Source organism: Pinus tabuliformis, chromosome 4_2, assembly GCF_031772625.1.
Source record: "Pinus tabuliformis cultivar Carrire ecotype Pingquan chromosome 4_2, CPIR1, whole genome shotgun sequence".
NCBI classification, from domain to species: Eukaryota; Viridiplantae; Streptophyta; class Pinopsida; order Pinales; family Pinaceae; genus Pinus; species Pinus tabuliformis.
Genome location: NC_142304.1, coordinates 159,358,038 through 159,377,441, shown reverse-complemented (window position 1 = coordinate 159,377,441; position 19,404 = coordinate 159,358,038). Strand labels below are relative to the sequence as shown.

General features: G+C 39.7%; 1 protein-coding gene and 1 pseudogene across 1 annotated transcript; both read left to right on the top strand.

The window, feature by feature from the left end:
* The first annotated feature begins 4,236 nt into the window (after positions 1-4,236).
* On the top strand, positions 4,237-11,517 carry LOC149168677 (uncharacterized). Its single transcript, XM_089428371.1, has 4 exons — positions 4,237-4,593; positions 4,719-4,889; positions 5,058-5,239; positions 10,536-11,517. The coding sequence occupies exons 1-3, from the start codon at positions 4,358-4,360 to the stop codon at positions 5,083-5,085; spliced, it is 435 nt and encodes a 144-aa protein (XP_089284497.1). The 5' UTR covers positions 4,237-4,357; the 3' UTR covers positions 5,086-5,239; positions 10,536-11,517.
* LOC149168678 (putative clathrin assembly protein At2g25430 pseudogene) lies at positions 5,946-6,413 on the top strand (annotated as a pseudogene).
* Positions 11,518-19,404: the final 7,887 nt, after the last annotated feature.

Genomic DNA, 19,404 nt, shown 5'->3' with positions numbered 1-19,404 from the left:
ATCCCAGCTGACAAGGGGGATATTTTTTTCATTTTGTTTCCCTCCCTTCCAGAAGAACCTCCTTATGTAATCCTCCATTTTGCTTAGGATGGTTCAGGGAGCAAGGAGTCTTGAGAATTGAAATAGAGGCAAGCTGATGAGAACAGATTTTATTAAGACCGATTTGCCTGCAGCATTGAGCCAGGAATATCCCCAGGCCTGAATCTTTGCCTTGAACTTTTCTAACAAAGGGTGCCAATCTTTGCTAGAAGGACTCTTATGAGATAAAGGGAGGCCCAGGTATTTAAAGGAAGACCAGGAGGAGGAGGCTTCAAAGCCCAAACATCTGGAGATGGCAGATAGCAGCCTGGGCGAAGTGTTCCAACTATAAATATGACATTTTCTCTTGTTAACAACACTACCTGAGGCTTCACTAAACTCATTTAGAATTTCTTTGAACTTTGAGGCAGAGGGAAGAGAGGCGGGTCCTAGCAACAAAGTGTCATCCGCGAACAGAGCATGGTTGATATTTTTGGTCCCTCTTGTAATGCGCAGACCATTAACTTCTTATTCATGAATCATTTGATTTAACAGGAAGCTGAGGGTTGAGGCCTGAATGACAAAGAGCAGGGGGGATAGAGGGCACCCCTGCCTGAGTCCTCTCGAGGCTTTAAAGAAATCTGTGGCTCTTCCATTGACAAGAGGAGCTATCCATGGCTCAGAGATGCATGCCTAGATCCAATTGATGAAGCTTGCTCCAAAACCAAATTTGCACATAACATTTACAAGGAAATTATGATTGACACGATCAAAAGCATTTGCTAAATCGAGTTTGATCACCATACCTCGCTCTTTGCGCTGTAGACTCGAATGTATTGCCTCCTGGACCAGTAGAAAGTTATCCACAATCTGCCTTCCATGGATGAAGCCTCCTTTATTCTCTGGAATTATTTTGGGGAGGATAAACTTTAATCTGTTTGCAATTACTTTGGTGATCAGCTTATACCCTGTATTACATAGAGAGATCTGCCGAATCTGGTGAAGTTGTTGGCGCCTTTTTCCTTGGGTATGAGCGCTAAGAATGCAGAATTAGTACTGACTCCGATTTTCTGAGTATTTTGGGATTTTTGAACCATTTTGAATAGATCTTTTTCAATAATCAGCCAGCAAGCTTGGAGGAATCTAGCAGAGAAACCATCCGGTCCAGGGGCCTTATCTGGTTCCATATCGAAGAGAGCCTTTTTCACCTCATCTTTAGTGACTTTGGCCTCCAGAAATTCACTTCTTCGCTGAGATATTACAGAAGGTATATTTTCTAACAACTCCGGGTAGTGGCTTGGGTCCTTGTCTTCACTATATAATTTTTGGAAATGTGTAAACGCTGCCCTCTTTATGTGGTCAAAATCCTTATGGATATCTCCCTCTTCTTTAATCTCTGAGATAGTGTTGAAGCATTTCCTTGCCTGGGCTTGTTTATGAAAATAAGCAGTATTCCTATCCCCGGCTTTAAGCCAGAGGTTTCGAGATTTCACTCTCCAATATTCTTCTTCAGCTAAACATGCTTTGTGATATTGTTGTTGAAGCAAAGTTTCTTGTTCTAGAGAATCCTTTGTGGGCACTGCGTTTTCCATATCATTCTAATGGGCAACAAGAGCTGCTTTAGTGGTTTTCCTGATTGTGGCCGGATTGGACAGCGTTTTGGCCCATCTTTTTAGAGCTCCTTTCACCCTTCTGAGTTTTTCCTCCCAAATATAGAACGACGATCCTTTAACTGGTTGGATCCAGCAGTCCTTGACAGTTTGCATGAAGTCAGGCTCCTTTACCCAAAAGGGGCTGAATCTAAATGGAATGGGACCCAGATCATGATGAGCTAAAAGATCAAGCTTTATGGGCTTATGATCAGAGATGCTGTTAGGCAGGATATGCATTCTGGGCTCTAAGCCTAGCAGCAGATAGGAACTTTGAATGATAAATCTATCTAATCTAGCAGCAATGTGCCCCGGGCCCATTCTTTTGTTAGACCAAGAGTACTTACCTGAAGATGGCTTAATGTCCAGCAAATCCCAGTCTTGCACTATGTCTTCCACCCATTCTCTGGCTGGATCTCGCACTATGCTGCCTCCCTTTTTTTCTGATGGATGAAGGGTAAGGTTGAGATCGCCAGCAATTATTATGTTTTCCAGATCTGTCAAATCTGCTTGAAGTCTTATAGTGTCCCAACAGTCTTTTTTTTCCCTAATGTTGACTGGAGAGTAGACATTGAAAAGGCAGAACTTTTCTTTAGTATCCAGGTTCTGCATTTTCATCATCAACTAATGGGTGTTCCTGGCCTCAAATAAAACTGTAAATTTGTTTGCATTCCAAAGAGTACCTATCCCCCCTGAGGCTCCCCGGGTGGAGATTGCTCTTGCTTCGCTTTTGCTCCAGAGATTCTTGCTTGTTTGGAGGAAGACATTGTCCTCCAGCTTTGTCTCCTGGACTAGAAGTAGATCTGGGGTTTCTGTCCTGATTAGACTTCTGATGGCTTCTTCTTTCGTTTTGCTCCCCATCCCTCTGCAGTTCCAGGAGATGACCTTCATTATTTATGCTTCTGGTGGGCTCCCTTGGAGCCTTGGGGTGGGTTTTTCAATATCTTCAGCTTTGATGCTAGCATTTTCTCCAAGGTTGGTTGACTGCCCTGGAGTTTTTCTTTGTAAGTCTCCTGCTCTCTTTTTTCCCTATCGGTTTTCCGGCCTCTTGCTGATCTTCTTACCGGGGTGTGGGACTCTCCTATTTCTCCTTCCTCTTCTGATTCTTCCGTTTCCTGCTCTTCTTCTTCATCTTCTATAGTTGTGACTTTCGGATCTTCAGCACCTGTCCCTTTGAGAGAAATTGAGATTGAGGGAGTACCTTTGCTTGTGGGTTGAGCTTCAGTCTCCTGTGTTGCTTCTGTCTTCTTATGAGTCTCGCCCTCTTGTGTGCTCTCTGGTTGCGTGCTCAGGGGATCAAACTTGTTTTCGGAGATGGGTTTGGAGATGGTCTGCTGGGTAATGGTTTGCTGGCTTCCTTTGCCATTGGGGCCTCCTTGCTTCTGGTTCTTGGGATAATTTTTGCTTCGCTTGACTTGGTTCCATCCCTCCTCTTTTCCCTGCTCGGTCTCTTTGTCAGATGGGCATCCTCTGGCGAAGTGGCTGTAAACATGACATTTCCGGCATTTGAAAGGCAGCTGCTCATAGTCTAGTTTCTGCATCTGTGTCCAGTTTCCGACCTTTATTGTGATGGCCTCTGGTAGTCCCACCTCCAGATCTACTTCTACACATATCCTGGCGCAGTCATATTGATCCTTGTTATTCGCACGGTCTATGAATTTTCCCAGGGCATTTCCAATGTGTTTCAGCGAATCCCAGTTCCAGCAGTGCACTGGGAGATTTGGGAGTCTGACCCACACCGGGACTGCTTTGGGCACGTCTACTGTCGGATTGAAGTCTGGTGTCCATTTGTTCAGATAAAGACCCTGGGGGCCCATGAAGTAGGGGCCATTTCGGAAGATCAGGTCCTTATCTTCTTTTGAGGTGAACTCGAAGAGGAAGTAGCCTCTCCCCAGAAAGTAAGAGGCGACGCTTTCTTTGATTAGAGGAACCCAGTTTCTGTTAACCCAGCTTTCTGTGGTTTTTGGAGACGACCATAGCCCGGTGAACTGGCCGATGAGAGCCCTTTCAGCCAATGACAAAGCAACCTGGATCGGGGTTTCTGGAGGGAGGGAGATCACCGGAATATCGTCCAACCTCTTAACAAACTTCGCTGCTTCAATGTTTTTCTTCTTTGGCAGTCCTGCCAGAAGTCTATTAAACGCCTCAAAAGGAGAGGACGACGGGGGAGACGGGAGAGGCGCATGGGTTCCCATCCCCTCCATGGATAAAATATCTAAGAGATCCTCTGAAACCCTGCTGAACGGTCCATGCAAACAGGCCGCAGTAGGCAGATGGCTTACCAGTGAGTCACAGGACGGGCCAAAAGAAGGCGGGATTGCTGACCTAGCATGGTCTGCGGATCGGATGGAGGCCGAGGGGAGCAGGGCACCACGCAGCTCAGTCTCGCTCAAATCTTGAAGATATTTGGGTAGGAAATTTCATTACGCCGTAAGGCGTTCCCCTCTAAAATCAACCTCCCCAATTGCTTTTCTGTCATAATCTTGACCATTAGATGCGTTGTTAGACGATTAAATGTTTTTCCATCGTTAGATGCTATCAAGGCAATTAAATCGGTTCAGTGGCTCCACTGGGTGCATCTAACCCTAAGACTGTTCATTACCTGTGACAACTCGGTTCTCGGTTCGGTGGCTTCGCTGGGTGCATCTAACCCTAAGCCTTTTCATTAACATAAATAACTCAGTTGTTCGATGCCAAGCTCTGTGAAAAAGCTCTGCAAAACCCTAACTCATCTAGGGTGTTCGATGCCATGCTCTGTGAAAACGCTCTGCAAAACCCTAACTCAGCTAGGGTTGCCTCCTGGGTGGCAGTTATTGCCTCTTGGCCATGACGTTGCAGTGAACCGGTCTATGCGTCTTGCCTATCCATTGCTACTGCCAACTACTGCTACCGAATACCATCCAGAATCCAGTTTCACAGGGTGCAAGTAAGCTTAATTTTTGTTGATGGGTTAGCCGTCTTGTAGCGATTTACACATTAGGTATCTGAACATTCTTTTGTTTTCTTGTTTTCTTTAATCTGGTAATTCTCTGTTTCTTTTCCTGCCTGCAGGTCCTGGGGTTGTTCTGCAATTCAAGGACTTCCAACACCGAGGAAAGCACTTCCCATTTCTTCTTTTTCAAATACCTGTCTCTGGAACACCGCCGAGTTGGGTTGCAAACTCACAAGCCCTGCCGATGACAAGGCCTATGCAATCTGCCCATGCTTCAGGGGCATCTTCAAGTAGGAGCTCACCGTCAATCTCAGACTATGAAATAATGCAGAAGAGGATTCCAAAAATCATCAAATTTTATTTTGCATTCCAAAATCCATCAAATTCCAGCAAATTTGTCGCGGTAGTGGATCCAAGCATTTTTCATTGGTAAGATGGATGGATTTTGTGCTCTGTAGGTCGGTCGTCTCCGTCCATGGCTTTTAAAATGTTCAATCAAAGTTGTTCCTCTACGACAATATAATGTGGATTCATATTTGAAGAAGAGGATTTTCTCAATGGTTTATAACTTTGCTGGAGATTGGCGAGAGGAGGATTCGAACCGGCGTCAAAGGATCCATTTATATCGGCTGCTGTCCAGGTATTTTTGAGAGATTCTGTAAAGTTTTTGAAAGTCAGGTGGCTTGATTTATGTTTTGGAGGAAAATTTTGCTCAAATCTTAGATCCGGCGATTCGATCTTCATTTTCGAGATGGAAGCTGTACTCTTGTATTTATAGATGTGCGATGTATAGGATTATTTAGTGAAATTTTATCTTTTTTATTGGAGATCCGTGTTCTGCTTTTTGATAATGGATTTTGTTGCATTTTTAAAATCTTGCAGAGATTTTGTTTGCTTTAATTTCAAGCGAGGATATTGTCATCTTTCTCATATGTTTTGGATATCTTCTCTGATTTAGCTGTTATTTGGGTTACGTAGGTTTGGATTTTTTTGAAATTTTGCAATTGATATACCTAATTGAGCTGAAACCCCAGCTGTGGAGGATATTCGCCGGTAATTTGTGGCCTTTGACGTCGGCTGCTTTTATAACAGGGTTTAATTCGTGTCTTTGAGGTCCCCGGCATCGCTTCTCGTGGAGAGATTTGGCTGGTGGTGTTCCAGGGCGGTGAAATCGGCAAGTTTGCCGTTAGCCATACATTTTGTCATTATTTGGGGAATTTAGACCGTGAAAAGTGCAGTAGGGAGATTAGGTCCCGTTGGTAGAAATTTGGTTTTTTCAGAGCTTGAATTGCCTTTTTTGAGATCAAACCTTTGTTAAGGTTAATTGTGCTTTTTGAGATTTGCGAATGGCTCCAAGTAAGCTAAGGAAAGCTCTCGGTGCTGTGAAGGACCAGACGAGTATTAGTATAGCAAAGGTTGCAAGCAACAATGCGCCAGATCTGGATGTTGCCATTGTAAAGGCAACAAGTCATGATGAAGTAACTATAGATGAAAAATATGTGTATGAAATTTTGCACCTCACCTCTTATTCCAGGGGTTATGTTAGTGCTTGTGTCCACAGTCTGTCCAAGAGGATCAGCAAAACACACAATTGGATAGTGGCAATGAAGGCGTTGATGCTCATTCATAGGCTATTTCAGGACGGTGATCCAAGTTTTGAGCGGGAAGTTCTTCAGGGAATGAGGCGTGGTGCACGCCTGCTCAATCTGTCTGATTTTAGAGATGATTCACACTCAAATGCTTGGGACTATTCCGCATTTGTACGCACATATGCCCTGTATCTCGATGAAAGATCAGTTGATTTGTCAAAATGAACTCGTGTTGTTGCTCATTTCTACACTGCTGTAGTGAGTGCCATGGTTGCTATATGATGTGAACTTACTGATTATGATAGACTTGCAACCATCTATGCTGCAAAAATGAAGTATATTCTTCATTTCTGAAAACATGTACAGCCTAGATAACTACCACCATGGTCTACATAGAAGGACAAGCTGCTTATTTGGCAGAAATCAACCCTTAATTATAGCAACGCCTTCAATCTGGATAAATTAGGTAGTGCACTTTCAAGAAATCATAAGTATCATATTGAACACCTAAAACGCCAAGAACCTGGACTGGTGGTCTGCCGAGAAATCCAACTGCTTTATTGTTGGTAGACTTCTTGTATTAAATCACAAGGTGGAACTCCTACAAATAAGCTTTGCACTGCAGATGGACTTGCTGTTAAAGTTTGAACTGAGGGTTCAGGAGCTGGAAAAGTCTGTGATCTGTATGCAAGATTGTTTCGTTTCCAACAAAATAGCATTGCAGAAGAGGAAGGGATTTGCGATTGAGATACACACCTGATAGCAGAATTGTGGGGTACCCACTCCAAATGATGATGATTACCCACTCTATGGTTGGCCCATTTTTCTTGTTTCAGCACTGCAAATTTCTCATTCACTCAGTCATATCTCAATCGTGAAAGAAATGGCAAAGATGAATAATGAAGGAAAAGGTCCTATATAAGATTCAAATTTAATTTGAGATGCATGGAATTAATTTGCATAAAGGAAGAGAAATGGTAGAGAAGAACAGAGCAAACCCTCAAAAAAAATAAAAAAAATCAGAGCAAAGAGTAATGACTAACCCAAGCCAGGAAAAAATATAGTTGACAGAAAAAGAATGTCCAAAGAAGAGTGCAAAATAAGTCTACAATACCAGTTACCATGTGACGGAGAACACTGATATTAAAGAATTAAAAATTCCATTGACCATATGGACAACTTTGCTTCACCATATTTTTAGAGTTGTTTGCAACAGGTGATAATCAAGATCTAGTATCCTCCTCTATCGCATGAAAACACACATACTCTGACATCCATGTAAACACACCAAAAACTCAAAAGGGAGTAGCTGCGTTGTTTTCCAACCTGTGGCTACTCGCCCATTTCCTCTTTTTCAAATACCTGTCTCTGGAACATCGCCGAGTTGGGTTGCAGACTCACAAGCCCCACCGATGACAGGTCCTATGCAATCTTCCCATGCTTCAAGGGCATCTTCCAGAGGTATTGAAAATTGATTCTTATCTATGTTATGTTGTTTTCTAGACTAACTATCTGAGAGCATTACAGTATGCAAGAAAAATTGTGACATTGTATTCTTTAGTTCAGGATTCTAGTAATTTATTTCAGGATTGTAGTAAAACATGTGGTTCTAATGAATTTTTTTGTCACTACGTTCTGTTCCCAGATACTATCCCTTTGATAGAGGATAGTTTTTGTCCTTGGAAAACCTTTACAGTTTGCTAGCTGTTGTATGTATATCTACTGTTCAAGTAATAGTATGCAGTTTTTATTATATATTTATATATTTGCTTTATCATTGTTCCAACTACGGGCAGTAACTTAACATTTGTTTGTCATGATGTGGTGATTTGTCAGAGTAGAATTTGGAAAGGATACAACTCCGTGCCACATTATCTTTTGTTGACACATTCTTTTTCCATCTCTGCGGCCTTTGTATGACAGATCAATTGATTTGTCAAAATGAACTTGTGTTGTTGCTCATTTCTATACTGCTGTAGTGAGTGCCATGGTTTCTATATGATGTGAACTTACCGAGTATGATAGACTTGCAACCATCTATGCTGCAAAAATGAAGTATATTCTTCTCATGAAAGAAATGGCAAAGATGAATAATGAAGGAAAAGGTCCTATATGAGATTCAAATTTAATTTGAGATGCATGGAATTAATTTGCATAAAGGAAGAGAAATGGCAAAGAAGAACAGAGCAAACCCTCAAAAAAATAAAAAAAATCAGAGCAAAGAGAAATGGCTAACCCAAGCCAGGGAAAAATATAGTAGACAGAAAAGAATGTCCAAAGCAGAGCACGAAATAAGCCTACAATACCAGTTACCATGTGACAAAGAACGTTGATATTAAAAATTCCATTGACCATATTGACAACTTTGCTTCACCATATTTTTAGAGTTGTGATGATCAAGATCTAGTATCCTCCTCAATCGCATAAAAGCACACATTGACATCCATGTGAACACACCAAAAACTCAAAAGGGAGTAGCTGCGTTGTTTTCCAACCTGTGGCTACTCACCCATTTCCTCTTTTTCAAATACCTGTCTCTAGAACACCGCCGAGTTGGGTTGCAGACTCACAAGCCCCGCCGATGACAGGTCCTATGCAATCTTCCCATGCTTCAGGGGCATCTTCCAGTGGTATTGAAAATTGATTTTTATCTATGTTATGTCTTTTTCTAGACTAACTATCTATGTTATGTTAGTTCAGGATTCTAGTAATTTATTTCAGGATTGTAGTAAAGCATGTGGTTCTAATGAATTTTTTTGTCACTTGGTTGTGTTCCCAGATACTATCCCTTTGATAGAGGATGGTTTTTGTCCTTGGAAAACCTTTACAGTTTGCTAGCTGTTGTATGTATATCTACTGTTCAAGTAATAGTATGCAATTTTTATTATATATTTATATATTTGCTTTATCATTGTTCCAACTGTGAGGAGTAACTTTACATTTGTTTAGCATGACGTGGTGATTTGTCAGAGTAGAATTTGGAAAGGATACAAATCTGTGCCACATTTATCTTTTGTTGACACATTCTTTATCCATCTCTGCGGCCTTTGTATCACAGATCAATTGATTTGTCAAAATGAACTTGTGTTGTTGCTCATTTCTACACTGCTCTAGTGAGTGCCATGGTTGCTATATGATGTGAACTTACCGAGTATGATAGACATGCAACCATCTATGCTACAAAAATGAAGTATATTCTTCATTTCTGGAAACATGTACAGCCTGGATAACTACCACCATGGTCTACATAGAAGGACAAGCTGCTTATTTGGCAGAAATCAACCCTTAATTATAACAACGCCTTCAATCTGGATAAATTAGGTAGTGCACTTTCAAGAAATCATAAGTAGCATATTGAACACCTAAAACGCTAAGAACCTGGACTGGTGGTCTGCTAAGAAATCCAACCGCTTTATTGTTGGCAACCTTCTTGTATTGAATCACAAGGTGGAACTCCTACAAATAAGCTTTGCACTGCAGATGGACTTGCTGTTAAAGTTTGAACTGAGGGTTCAGGAGCTGGAAATGTTTGTGATCTGTATGCTACATTTGCTCTTCTTTTCATTTTGGATCCATTTGGCATGGTGCTAGAACCCCATTCAAAGATTTGTTTACTGGTATTGAACCCTGATTTGGATTTCCAGTGGAATATGACTACTTGATGAATGAAACCTTGTATGACATTGTTTTGGATCCATTTGGCATGGTGCTAGAATCCCATTCAAAGATTTGTTTACTGGTATTGAACCCTGATTTGGATGTCCAGTGGAATATGACTACTTGATGAATGAAACCTTGTATGACATTGCTTAGGAGTCTCATTTATAGTATGTTTTTATTTCTGGAACACACTTGCATATTATTGCGCGCACAATAGGCTCAGAGACGTAGTTAAGATGTAGGGAAGCACCTCTACAAAAAAAATGTTGCTGCAAGTGCTTACATTATCCTGCTTTGAATCTCATGGCTTTGTTCCTAGTACGAAGGGTTGTTTAATTCTCAGAAATGCTACATTTGCTCTTCTTTTCATTTTGGATCCATTTGGCATGGTGCTAAAACCCCATTCAAATATTTGTTCACTGGTATTGAACCCTGATTTGGTTGTCTAGTGGAATATGACACGTTCCAAAAACTGGGAGATACACTTTATATTGTTTGCATTTAGCCACTAAAACAGTGGCACCCTTTTGAAGTAACATACATTTCTGGCAAGTCAATTGTCACTGTTCATATTCTATAGACTATGAATTACTTTGGGTTGCTAATTTGATTGATATAGTTGGAGGTAACATTTAGTTTGATTTTAATCAGCATTTGGGCTGACCATATATCCTTTTATTTTCACAGGGACAAGTAGCAACGATACTAAGAGTCAATCACAGCTTTTGCATCAAAACCTTTGAATAGGGTTTTTTCTCTGAGCAATATGCTGGAACAAACTGTGGGTTCGTTAGAATTGAGTGCTTCTAGTCAACTAGAGCCTCCTAAATCCACTGATGCTACTCTTAAAAAGGCACCTTCTGTTACAGCTCAATCTGCACTGGCAACTTCAACGACAACAACCACACATGAAAGACAACTCACAGAAGCCTCGTCTTTCACCAAGTCCTCCCGACAAGTATCTACTTCAAATGCTACAACAGACAAAACAAGTAATCCAAATATTTCTGAAGATAAAATGCCTCCAACTCAATCCTTGCTCTTCTTTTCGTTTTGCATCCATTTGGCATGGTGCTAGAACCCCATTTAAAGATTTGTTTACTGGTATTTAAACCTGATTTGGATGTCCAGTGGAATATGACTACTTGATGAATGAAACCTTGTATGGCATTGCTTAGGAGTCTCATTTATAGTATGTTTTTCTTTATGGAACACACTTGCATATTATTGCATGCACAACGTAGTTAAGATGTAGGGAAGCACTGCTCTAGAGAAAAAATGCTGCTGCAAGTGCTTAGATTATCCTACTTTGAATCTGATGGCCTTGTTCCTAGTACGAAGGGTTGTTTAATTCTCAGAAATGCTACATTTGCTCTTCTTTTCATTTTGGATCCATTTGACATGGTGCTAGAACCCCATTCAAAGATTTGTTTACTGGTATTGAACTCTGATTTGGATGTCCAGTGGAATATGACACGTTCCAAAAACTAGGAGATACACTTTATATTGTTTTCATTTAGCCACTAAAACAATGACACCCTTTTGAAGTAACATACATTTCTGGCAAGTAAACTGTCCCTGTTCATATTCTATGAATTACTTTGGGTTACTAATTTGATTGATATAGTTGGAAGAAGCATTTAGTTTGATTTTAATCAACATTTGGGCTGACCAAATATCCTTTTATTTTCACAGGGACCAGTAGCGATGATACTAAGAGTCAATCACATCTTCTGCGTCAAAACCTTTGAATAGGGTTTCTTCTCTGAGCAATATGCAGGAACAAACTGTGGGTTCATCAGAATTGAGTGCTTCTAGTCAACTAGAGCCTCCTAAATCCACTGATGCTGCTCTTGAAAAGGAACCTTCTGTTACAGCTCAATCTGCACTAGCAACTTCAACGACAACAACCACACATGAAAGACAACTCACAGAAGCCTCATCTTTCACCAAGTCCTCCCAACAAGTATCTACTTCAAATGCTACAATAGACAAAACAGGTAATCCAAATATTTCTAAAGATAAAAGGCCTCTAACTCAATCCTCATTGCCCAAAATGCCCTGTGTTTCAACTAGTGGACCAGGCCCAAATGGGAAAACAATCAGTGGATTCTTGTACAACTATAGCAGAGATGAGGTTAGTATAGTTTGTGTGTGCCATGGCACATTCTTGTCACCTGCAGAGTTTGTGCAGCATTCAGGTCGTACAGACCTTTCACATCCTGAAAGGCACATTGTTGTCAATCCATCTCCATCTTGAAATGAAGATGCATCAGCCCTAGAATGAAAATTTATCCAAATAAAATCTTGGATGTATACCTAAAAAAACGTTTCCCTTAAGGATTATCTCTATGTCACTTGCCCCACAAAAGGTTTTTGAAATTGAGTGACTAGACATCGAATTTGGAAGCACTCCTCTTCTGCTCACAGAGCAGAATTTTGCTGCTAGACCTGCCAATCCCAAGATTAGGATTCACATGGCGATATTTACATGTTGGGTTTTCCATTGCTCCTGGCTGAGGAGTTGATTTTAAAGTGTACAGGGCAATTGTAACAAAATGACATGAAATTATGCTTGTAAATTTTGTTGAATGTAGCTAATATTGTTCAAACCACTGTTCACTACATATCAGCTTTTTAAACATTTTTAGCCATCACAATTCAGATCTTAAAAGTAAACTAGTACAAATTTGATTGTTATGCTAAGACATATATATCTTTCACATGCTAACAAATAATATATACACCAACCATGTACTGGATTGATAGGTTGATTTTAAAGTTTACAAGGAAATTGTAACAAAATGAGATGAAAGTCTTTCAAAAAACCACATAGTAAATAAATATACATAATGGATGAATATATCTTTTAATTTAATGATTATATTTTCCAACAACGACACTCAAAACCACATAGTAAATAAATATACATAATAGAGGAATATATGTTTTTCTTATGAGTATTACGTATTTTGAGTATTGATTGGTCTATATTGGTCAATTTTAATGGACTACCCTTCCTAGAACTCACCATATATAGAATGCTCACAGTTAACTCATGCAAGTGTATAAAGACTTCTTAAGAAAAGGAACACATCATTATTGCTCCAAAATTCTCTGTGGAGCCAACTTTTCATTTCCGTCATTAATTGAGAGTACCTATTTCTTGAGTCTCTAGTGTCTTCTACAGACATAGTCTTCACCTCTATCATTTTATTGGATTCCCTAAGTTCTCTTAAATCTTCCATTTTCAGGGAACTGCAACCATAGATTTTTCTTATTTGAAGTGTTTTCAAATCGAAATAACTCTTTGGAAATACCTTCAATGCTGAGCATTTTACTATGATGAATATGTCAAGTACTGGCATTGCTCCTTCCTTTACGATTGCCAACTCTTATAATTCATGCAACCCAGCAATTGAAAATATCTTCAATAAAGAAAATGCCTCCTTGTCACCGAATTCCTGAGGAAACTTCTTTAATCTAGAGCATTCAATTATTTCTAATCGTTGCAGATTATTGAGCTGAGGAAACTTCTTTAATTTAGAGCATTCAATCATTTCTAATCGCCGCAGATTGTTGAGCTTATGCAGATGTGAAAGTTCTTCCAACATATTACACTTGTATAATATAAGACTAGTTCCATTCTAACCAAGTCACGACACTCCATATATAGTTTTCTCAACTTTGACATATTATTCATGTCACTCGGCAGAGATCTCACCTTTGCGAGCTCTAACATGAGGGTGTTCATTTCAATCATATTCCCTAATGTGCCTTCCCTAGTAACGCCCTCATTGTTTGTCAAATGGAGCTTGGTGAGTTGCTTTAAGTTGGCCAGATTGATAATGTTGGCCACTTTTTTCCATTTCTTGGGCTCACCTTTTTCCCATAGATTGGTGCATCCATACATTGTCAAACCTTGCAAAGAGGTGAGCCTTGAGATGCTGCAAGGTAGATACTGCAAATGACCACATTTATCCATGGCTAGATGCCTTAAAGATTTCAAATTATGAAGGTTGAACAGTAATTCCGTGATTCTAGAGCGACTCAGATCAAGGATCTCTAGGTTTCCAAGATTTGTAAGAGATGCAGGTAGAAAGTTGATGGGCATACCTGATAAAAAGAGGCATCTTAGTTGTTTCAAACACCCCACACTCTCTGGTAATGACTGCACTGACGTCCCACTCAAATCCAGAACCTTAAGAGAGACCATATTCCCAATAACCCTTTTTGGAATTTTTGTTAAACATTTGTTACCATCTATTAAAAATGAACATAGTTCTGGAACTCTCATTGACTCAGGGAGCGAACTCAGTTTGTTACTACTCAACAAAATCCAACTACATCCGAAACGTTCATTTTCATTAAACATGCTCAAATCCTGACCCACACGGCAAAATAAAGTTTCTTCGGCCTCGACAACATGGATTCCCATATCGCGCAAGAGGTTGTGTATCCTACAGAAGACTACGCACCCATCAATGTTTCTCACGATGGGTTCAATCAAACAAGGATCTGCCAAAAGGTTGAGATAAACCCCTCCCAGTGCGGATGGGTTGTAGCTAAGTTGATGGCGATCTTTTCTTGCCAACAACCCTTCTCCCACCCACAATGGAATCACATGGTTGGCATGAATAATTTGGTGTTCTGCAAATGTTGCAGCCATGTATAGAAAGAATAATTGCAAATGAATAGTCTCCTTACCCAGTGCATCGTAACTCAAGCTTAGACAAGCATCGAGGCTATGGTCATTTGGCAGTCTCTGAGCGGTCCATTTCCACTGTAGTGGATCAATACACCCTGCCTTTGTCCTCCCTACAACTTTTAGTGCCAGGGGAAGCTCACAGTTAATTCATGGGATAAATCTATGCTTTATCTATGCTTTATCTTCTTTTCAATGACCATTTAAATTTATGCCTTACGGCGTTTCCTTTGCAACATCTGATGCAAATGCTAGTTATATTATCAGAGAGAAACAACATATATTTCAACGACTTTTAGCTTTCTTCGCTTCAGTTTGACTGGATTTGTTAGTGATGAGAGCTAGACAAAAAATAAACGATGATTCCGTTTTTTACATGTATCCCAAGGACAAAATGACCACAATACCCAAAACACATATAAAATTAGAAAACATCCTACAATTTTCATATCAGGGAGGAGGATTTAGAGCTTGACTGCTTGGGGCCGTCAGAGGGTCGTCACCTTTGTGAACATGATAGTCGATATGGGTCAAACACACCTCAATCTCATCTAGTCCCTCATTGTTTTGACACTAGTTGCGTCTCACTGAAGCCAACCTCTCCATAAGTTCTCCTTGGTTGTATTGAACATCGTTGATATAAGTTATGATCTCATTTCGATCGTCATACCTCTTTTGGTGAATGATGTCCAGGTTGGCATGAATATTCCACATTTGATCAATTAACATTATAAGTGAGGGAGGTTGCTCTACTCGACCTAGAGACTGGGCCCATACATGCGCTACCTCACCTTCCCCATCTGCACCTCCCACCTCCTCATTCTGCTCCCTCGCCCAGTGAGTCCATTCACCATGTTGGCCACAAAGGCTGCCACCCCGTTGAGCACACCCACACTAGCGTATCATCTCTTTCGCTTAAATTTGATGGACTTCGTGCCAAGGATTCACAATAAGGGGTTTACCCCACCAATTAACCACCCTACTCATAAGCATATTGTGTTGCTCAGGCTCAGGCCCTCGCACAAAAATGGTCTCTCCCCACGAGACGAGATGAGCATAGAAACCCTTGTACTGGAAAAATTCACAACAAAATATAAATAACATATTGTGCGATAATACCTCTTAGCAAAGATTCGTCATCGTCTTGGTCCCTTACTGTCCAGCCCCACCCTAGACACTCATTATTACCTTTGAAACATCGGGTTCCTAACAAAACCCAAAATTTTGACCACGATGGGTCTAAAGCAATTGATCTCATTGCTACAATTATCCTCAAAGAGCCATAGGACTCCCTCTCACCCAAACCATCCAACATCAGACCACAGGTTTGAAACTCTTTGCTCACATTGCATGTAGGACCACACAAGTAAATTATTCACATGAAACACTAAAATGGACATAAATGTTTGAATTACCTAAGAGGCGGTGCTATCTCCCTCCCCAATCGGCGTTGCGACATAATGCTTCAACCTCGAGGCTAGACTCTTACTAACTGAGCCGAAGGCAACTACTCGACTTCTAGATAGAGCCCAAGCTTTGGTCAGGCACTGACCCAGGGTCCCATATAACTATTTGTTCAGCTCTTGTTTGCAACGCTTCCCCCAAATTCCAGACTATAACAAATTCAATACCCCATCTTGGCTCCCCAGAGAGGCCCTCCGAAGGAACCGAGTAGGTACTACCTTCCAACCTCCAACTTTTCATCTCCTAAATGACGCTTCTGCTTGTCACAACCATCACTGGGGGAATAAAAACTGATACAATCTCCATAAAGTTCTCCTGCAGGCCATATGAATTTTCGTACTCTCTATAAAGTGTCTTCATTGTGGCCACATGGGAGGGCTTGAATTGTCTCGAGTTAGTGTTCTTCCCAAGTCAATCACTCCCAACGGGGAGTTTATATATAATTAAATTTGATTTTTTTAAATAATTAAAATTTATAAGTTTTTAAAATTTAGGAAAATGACAGTGAAGTAAGAGCGAGTATGACAACTTTGATTACAATGATGAAAAATTTGTAAACAATGATTTAAAAAATAATGGAATTTTAAGTTATAAGTAAAAAAAAAATGCTATTGTTGGGGTGGAAGGAGTGAGGGGCACTATTTTCGTCCTAGAGGAAAAATACAATCTAGTTTTGCATGGAGTCTGGTGCAAGCCTCGAACAATCAAGTTGAAGTATAGGGACTACTTCAAGGACTCTCTTTAGCTCATTCTAATGGAATTTCCAAGATCTATATTGTTGGGGACTCCTAAATTATCATAGGTCATCTTCGAAAAGGAACTAATCATAAAGACACTCTCCTCAACTCAATATTCCTTCGAATCGAAATCCTTCTTGATCAATTCTAAAAATATTAATTACATCATATTCTAAGACAAAAAAACACCAAGGAAAATGAAATGGTGAATAAGGAATTAGTTTGGTGATGGTATCATTGCTAATCAATGATCACATCTCCCACTTCCTTATTCCATGAATTTAATTATGTCAAGAAAATGTAAAATTGGTGGTCGCATTCCATCTCCCAAGCAACATAATTATTTATTTTGAAGGGTGGATGTCTCCTCCATCCATTTTCTTACCATACACAACAAAATGGAAGTAGGCCTCCCCTTTTTATTAGTAAAGTCTCGACGCAAATTGAAAGGCAAGTAAGGCATTTCAAGGAAGGTGGTGAGAGAAAACATTAAGGAGATAATGAATGGGAGTGGATGGAATGAAAAAAACCTTCTATGCAAGTTGTCCAAAATGAGCTTAGTAGTCCATTGGCATGAGTAGGACGATCCGATGATGTGAGAATTTAAGAACTAATGGCCTAAAGTGATAGACCTCTATCATGAACATTTATGGGATTTGGTGTATTTGGGAATTCAAGAGCATGCCACACAGTGGAGCTATTAAGTAAGATTGACCTAAAGCATCCCCTCTTGTTATTATTACAATAATTAAATACTTGCATAGGGTTTTAGATGTTTTGATCTCTTATTTAATCCTGATCCTCTTCTTAGTAAGTATGGGAATTCTCTAGTTAGTGGTTATCTGCTTGGTTAATGTTGGGAGATTTGCATCTTTTCACCCTAAATTTTGTTCAATTAATCTATTATCTCCCCCTTGTTGAAGTTATATCTAGCCAATAGTTGATCCTAACAGGGTTGTGGCTATCTCAGTGGATTGTCAAGTATTGGTTTGGCCCACCTGCACATCTTAGTTCATCCAATGTAGGAATTCATTTAGTAAGCGAACGAAACCTTTTGGGTGGTTGTTGCAGGTTTGGATTATCGGGGTATAGTTTGGGCATTTGCGATTTTGTATTAGGTATTCGAGATTAGTGTTTATCTTTCAAAAATAATTACACTAAGATTTGGAATGGTTCCCCCTGCTTTTCAAAATTGTTTTCAAGATTAGATTGGTAATTATCTTTTTCTACCTTCCTTTTTGGGCCTCTTCTTTGAGTCTAGGCAGTGGTTTCTTATCTATGTTAGGGCAGGTATTTGTGTGCTTTAGGTTTCCTTTGTTGGATTGTTCGTGTATATCAAACAATTCTCCTTTGTTATTTGGGATTGGGTGTCCCTTTTCACTATCCTCTATGGATTCTCGTCATGGGCGGAAGAGCTTGGCCTAGTCTAGGCCCTCTTCTCTACTAGATTTATTAGTTTGGAATAAAATTCAGGTGTCTTTGGGCATACTTGATTATTGGATGCAACCCCTTTGAGTTGGTTTCTTGGTTGGGATAATAAGTAATTCATTGCAGTTGTTTGCCATATTTCCCTATAGTACTACTTATAAAGTTGTTTTTGGGAAGGATTGGGATCTATTGGCTCCATTGGTGAGGTTATCATGCATAAAGATCTTGGGAAAGTTCCTCTTTCTGAGTGGGAAGAGTAAATGGAACAAATGTAGTAGGACCCAATTCACTTGTGAATTCATTGTTGGCAAACAATATCAACTATGATTGTAATAATATAGTAATTGGTGGAGCACCAAATAAAATTGCAAAGCATAGAAGATGAAATGGTAGCCCTTCAACATTAGCTCACAAAGGTTCAAATATCAGTTCGTCAACTTCAACAAGGGGGGTCCTCCCTGGGAAACACATCTAACTAGGGTACTAAAAATCAGTCCAACTTAAATGCTTTTGCTATGGAAGACTTTGGATTGGGCACCAAGGCATGCCCCCTTCTCATGAATAGTCTCTAACGCAGTTCAAATGTATCATATTTTTAATGTTTTTTGGTGGCTTTATGAATTATGACCAATTAGTTTTGATATTATAGTAGTTAGAAAGGCTAGGTTTTTATACTTAGATAGGCCTATCTCCTTCTTAGATTTTGATAGTGGAAGACAACCCTTTTGTACTTCTTGATGTAAGGTCGTGCCCCCAATCACAAATTTTAATATAATTATTCACAATTTTGGTTTAAAAAATTGGTTTTATTTCTCACACCTCTTTTTTATTTAAAGGTTGATTTTAAGATTTTGGTTGCAATGATACCATTTGTTTATACTATGGTTTCAAACATGTTGTGATTTTAACTTTAAAAAAATGTTATCCATAACACCATTTTTAATTTGAGGGATAATTTAATATTCTGATCGCAATAGTACTAATTGTTAAGTCCATGGTTTGAAGCCATATGGGATTTTAATCCTAATAAAGAAAAAGGGTGTTATTGGAAGCATCATTTTCCGATTTAAAGACTAATTAGAAGACTTTGTTAGAACAATTAAGGATAATGATGGCAAAAGGTTCTCAGGTTCAAAGGCTACCATGCTCTAAAGCATATAGCAAAAGGACCATTTGCAAACAATATACAATAGCAATGGCTCACGTGGATGGATTTGGACCT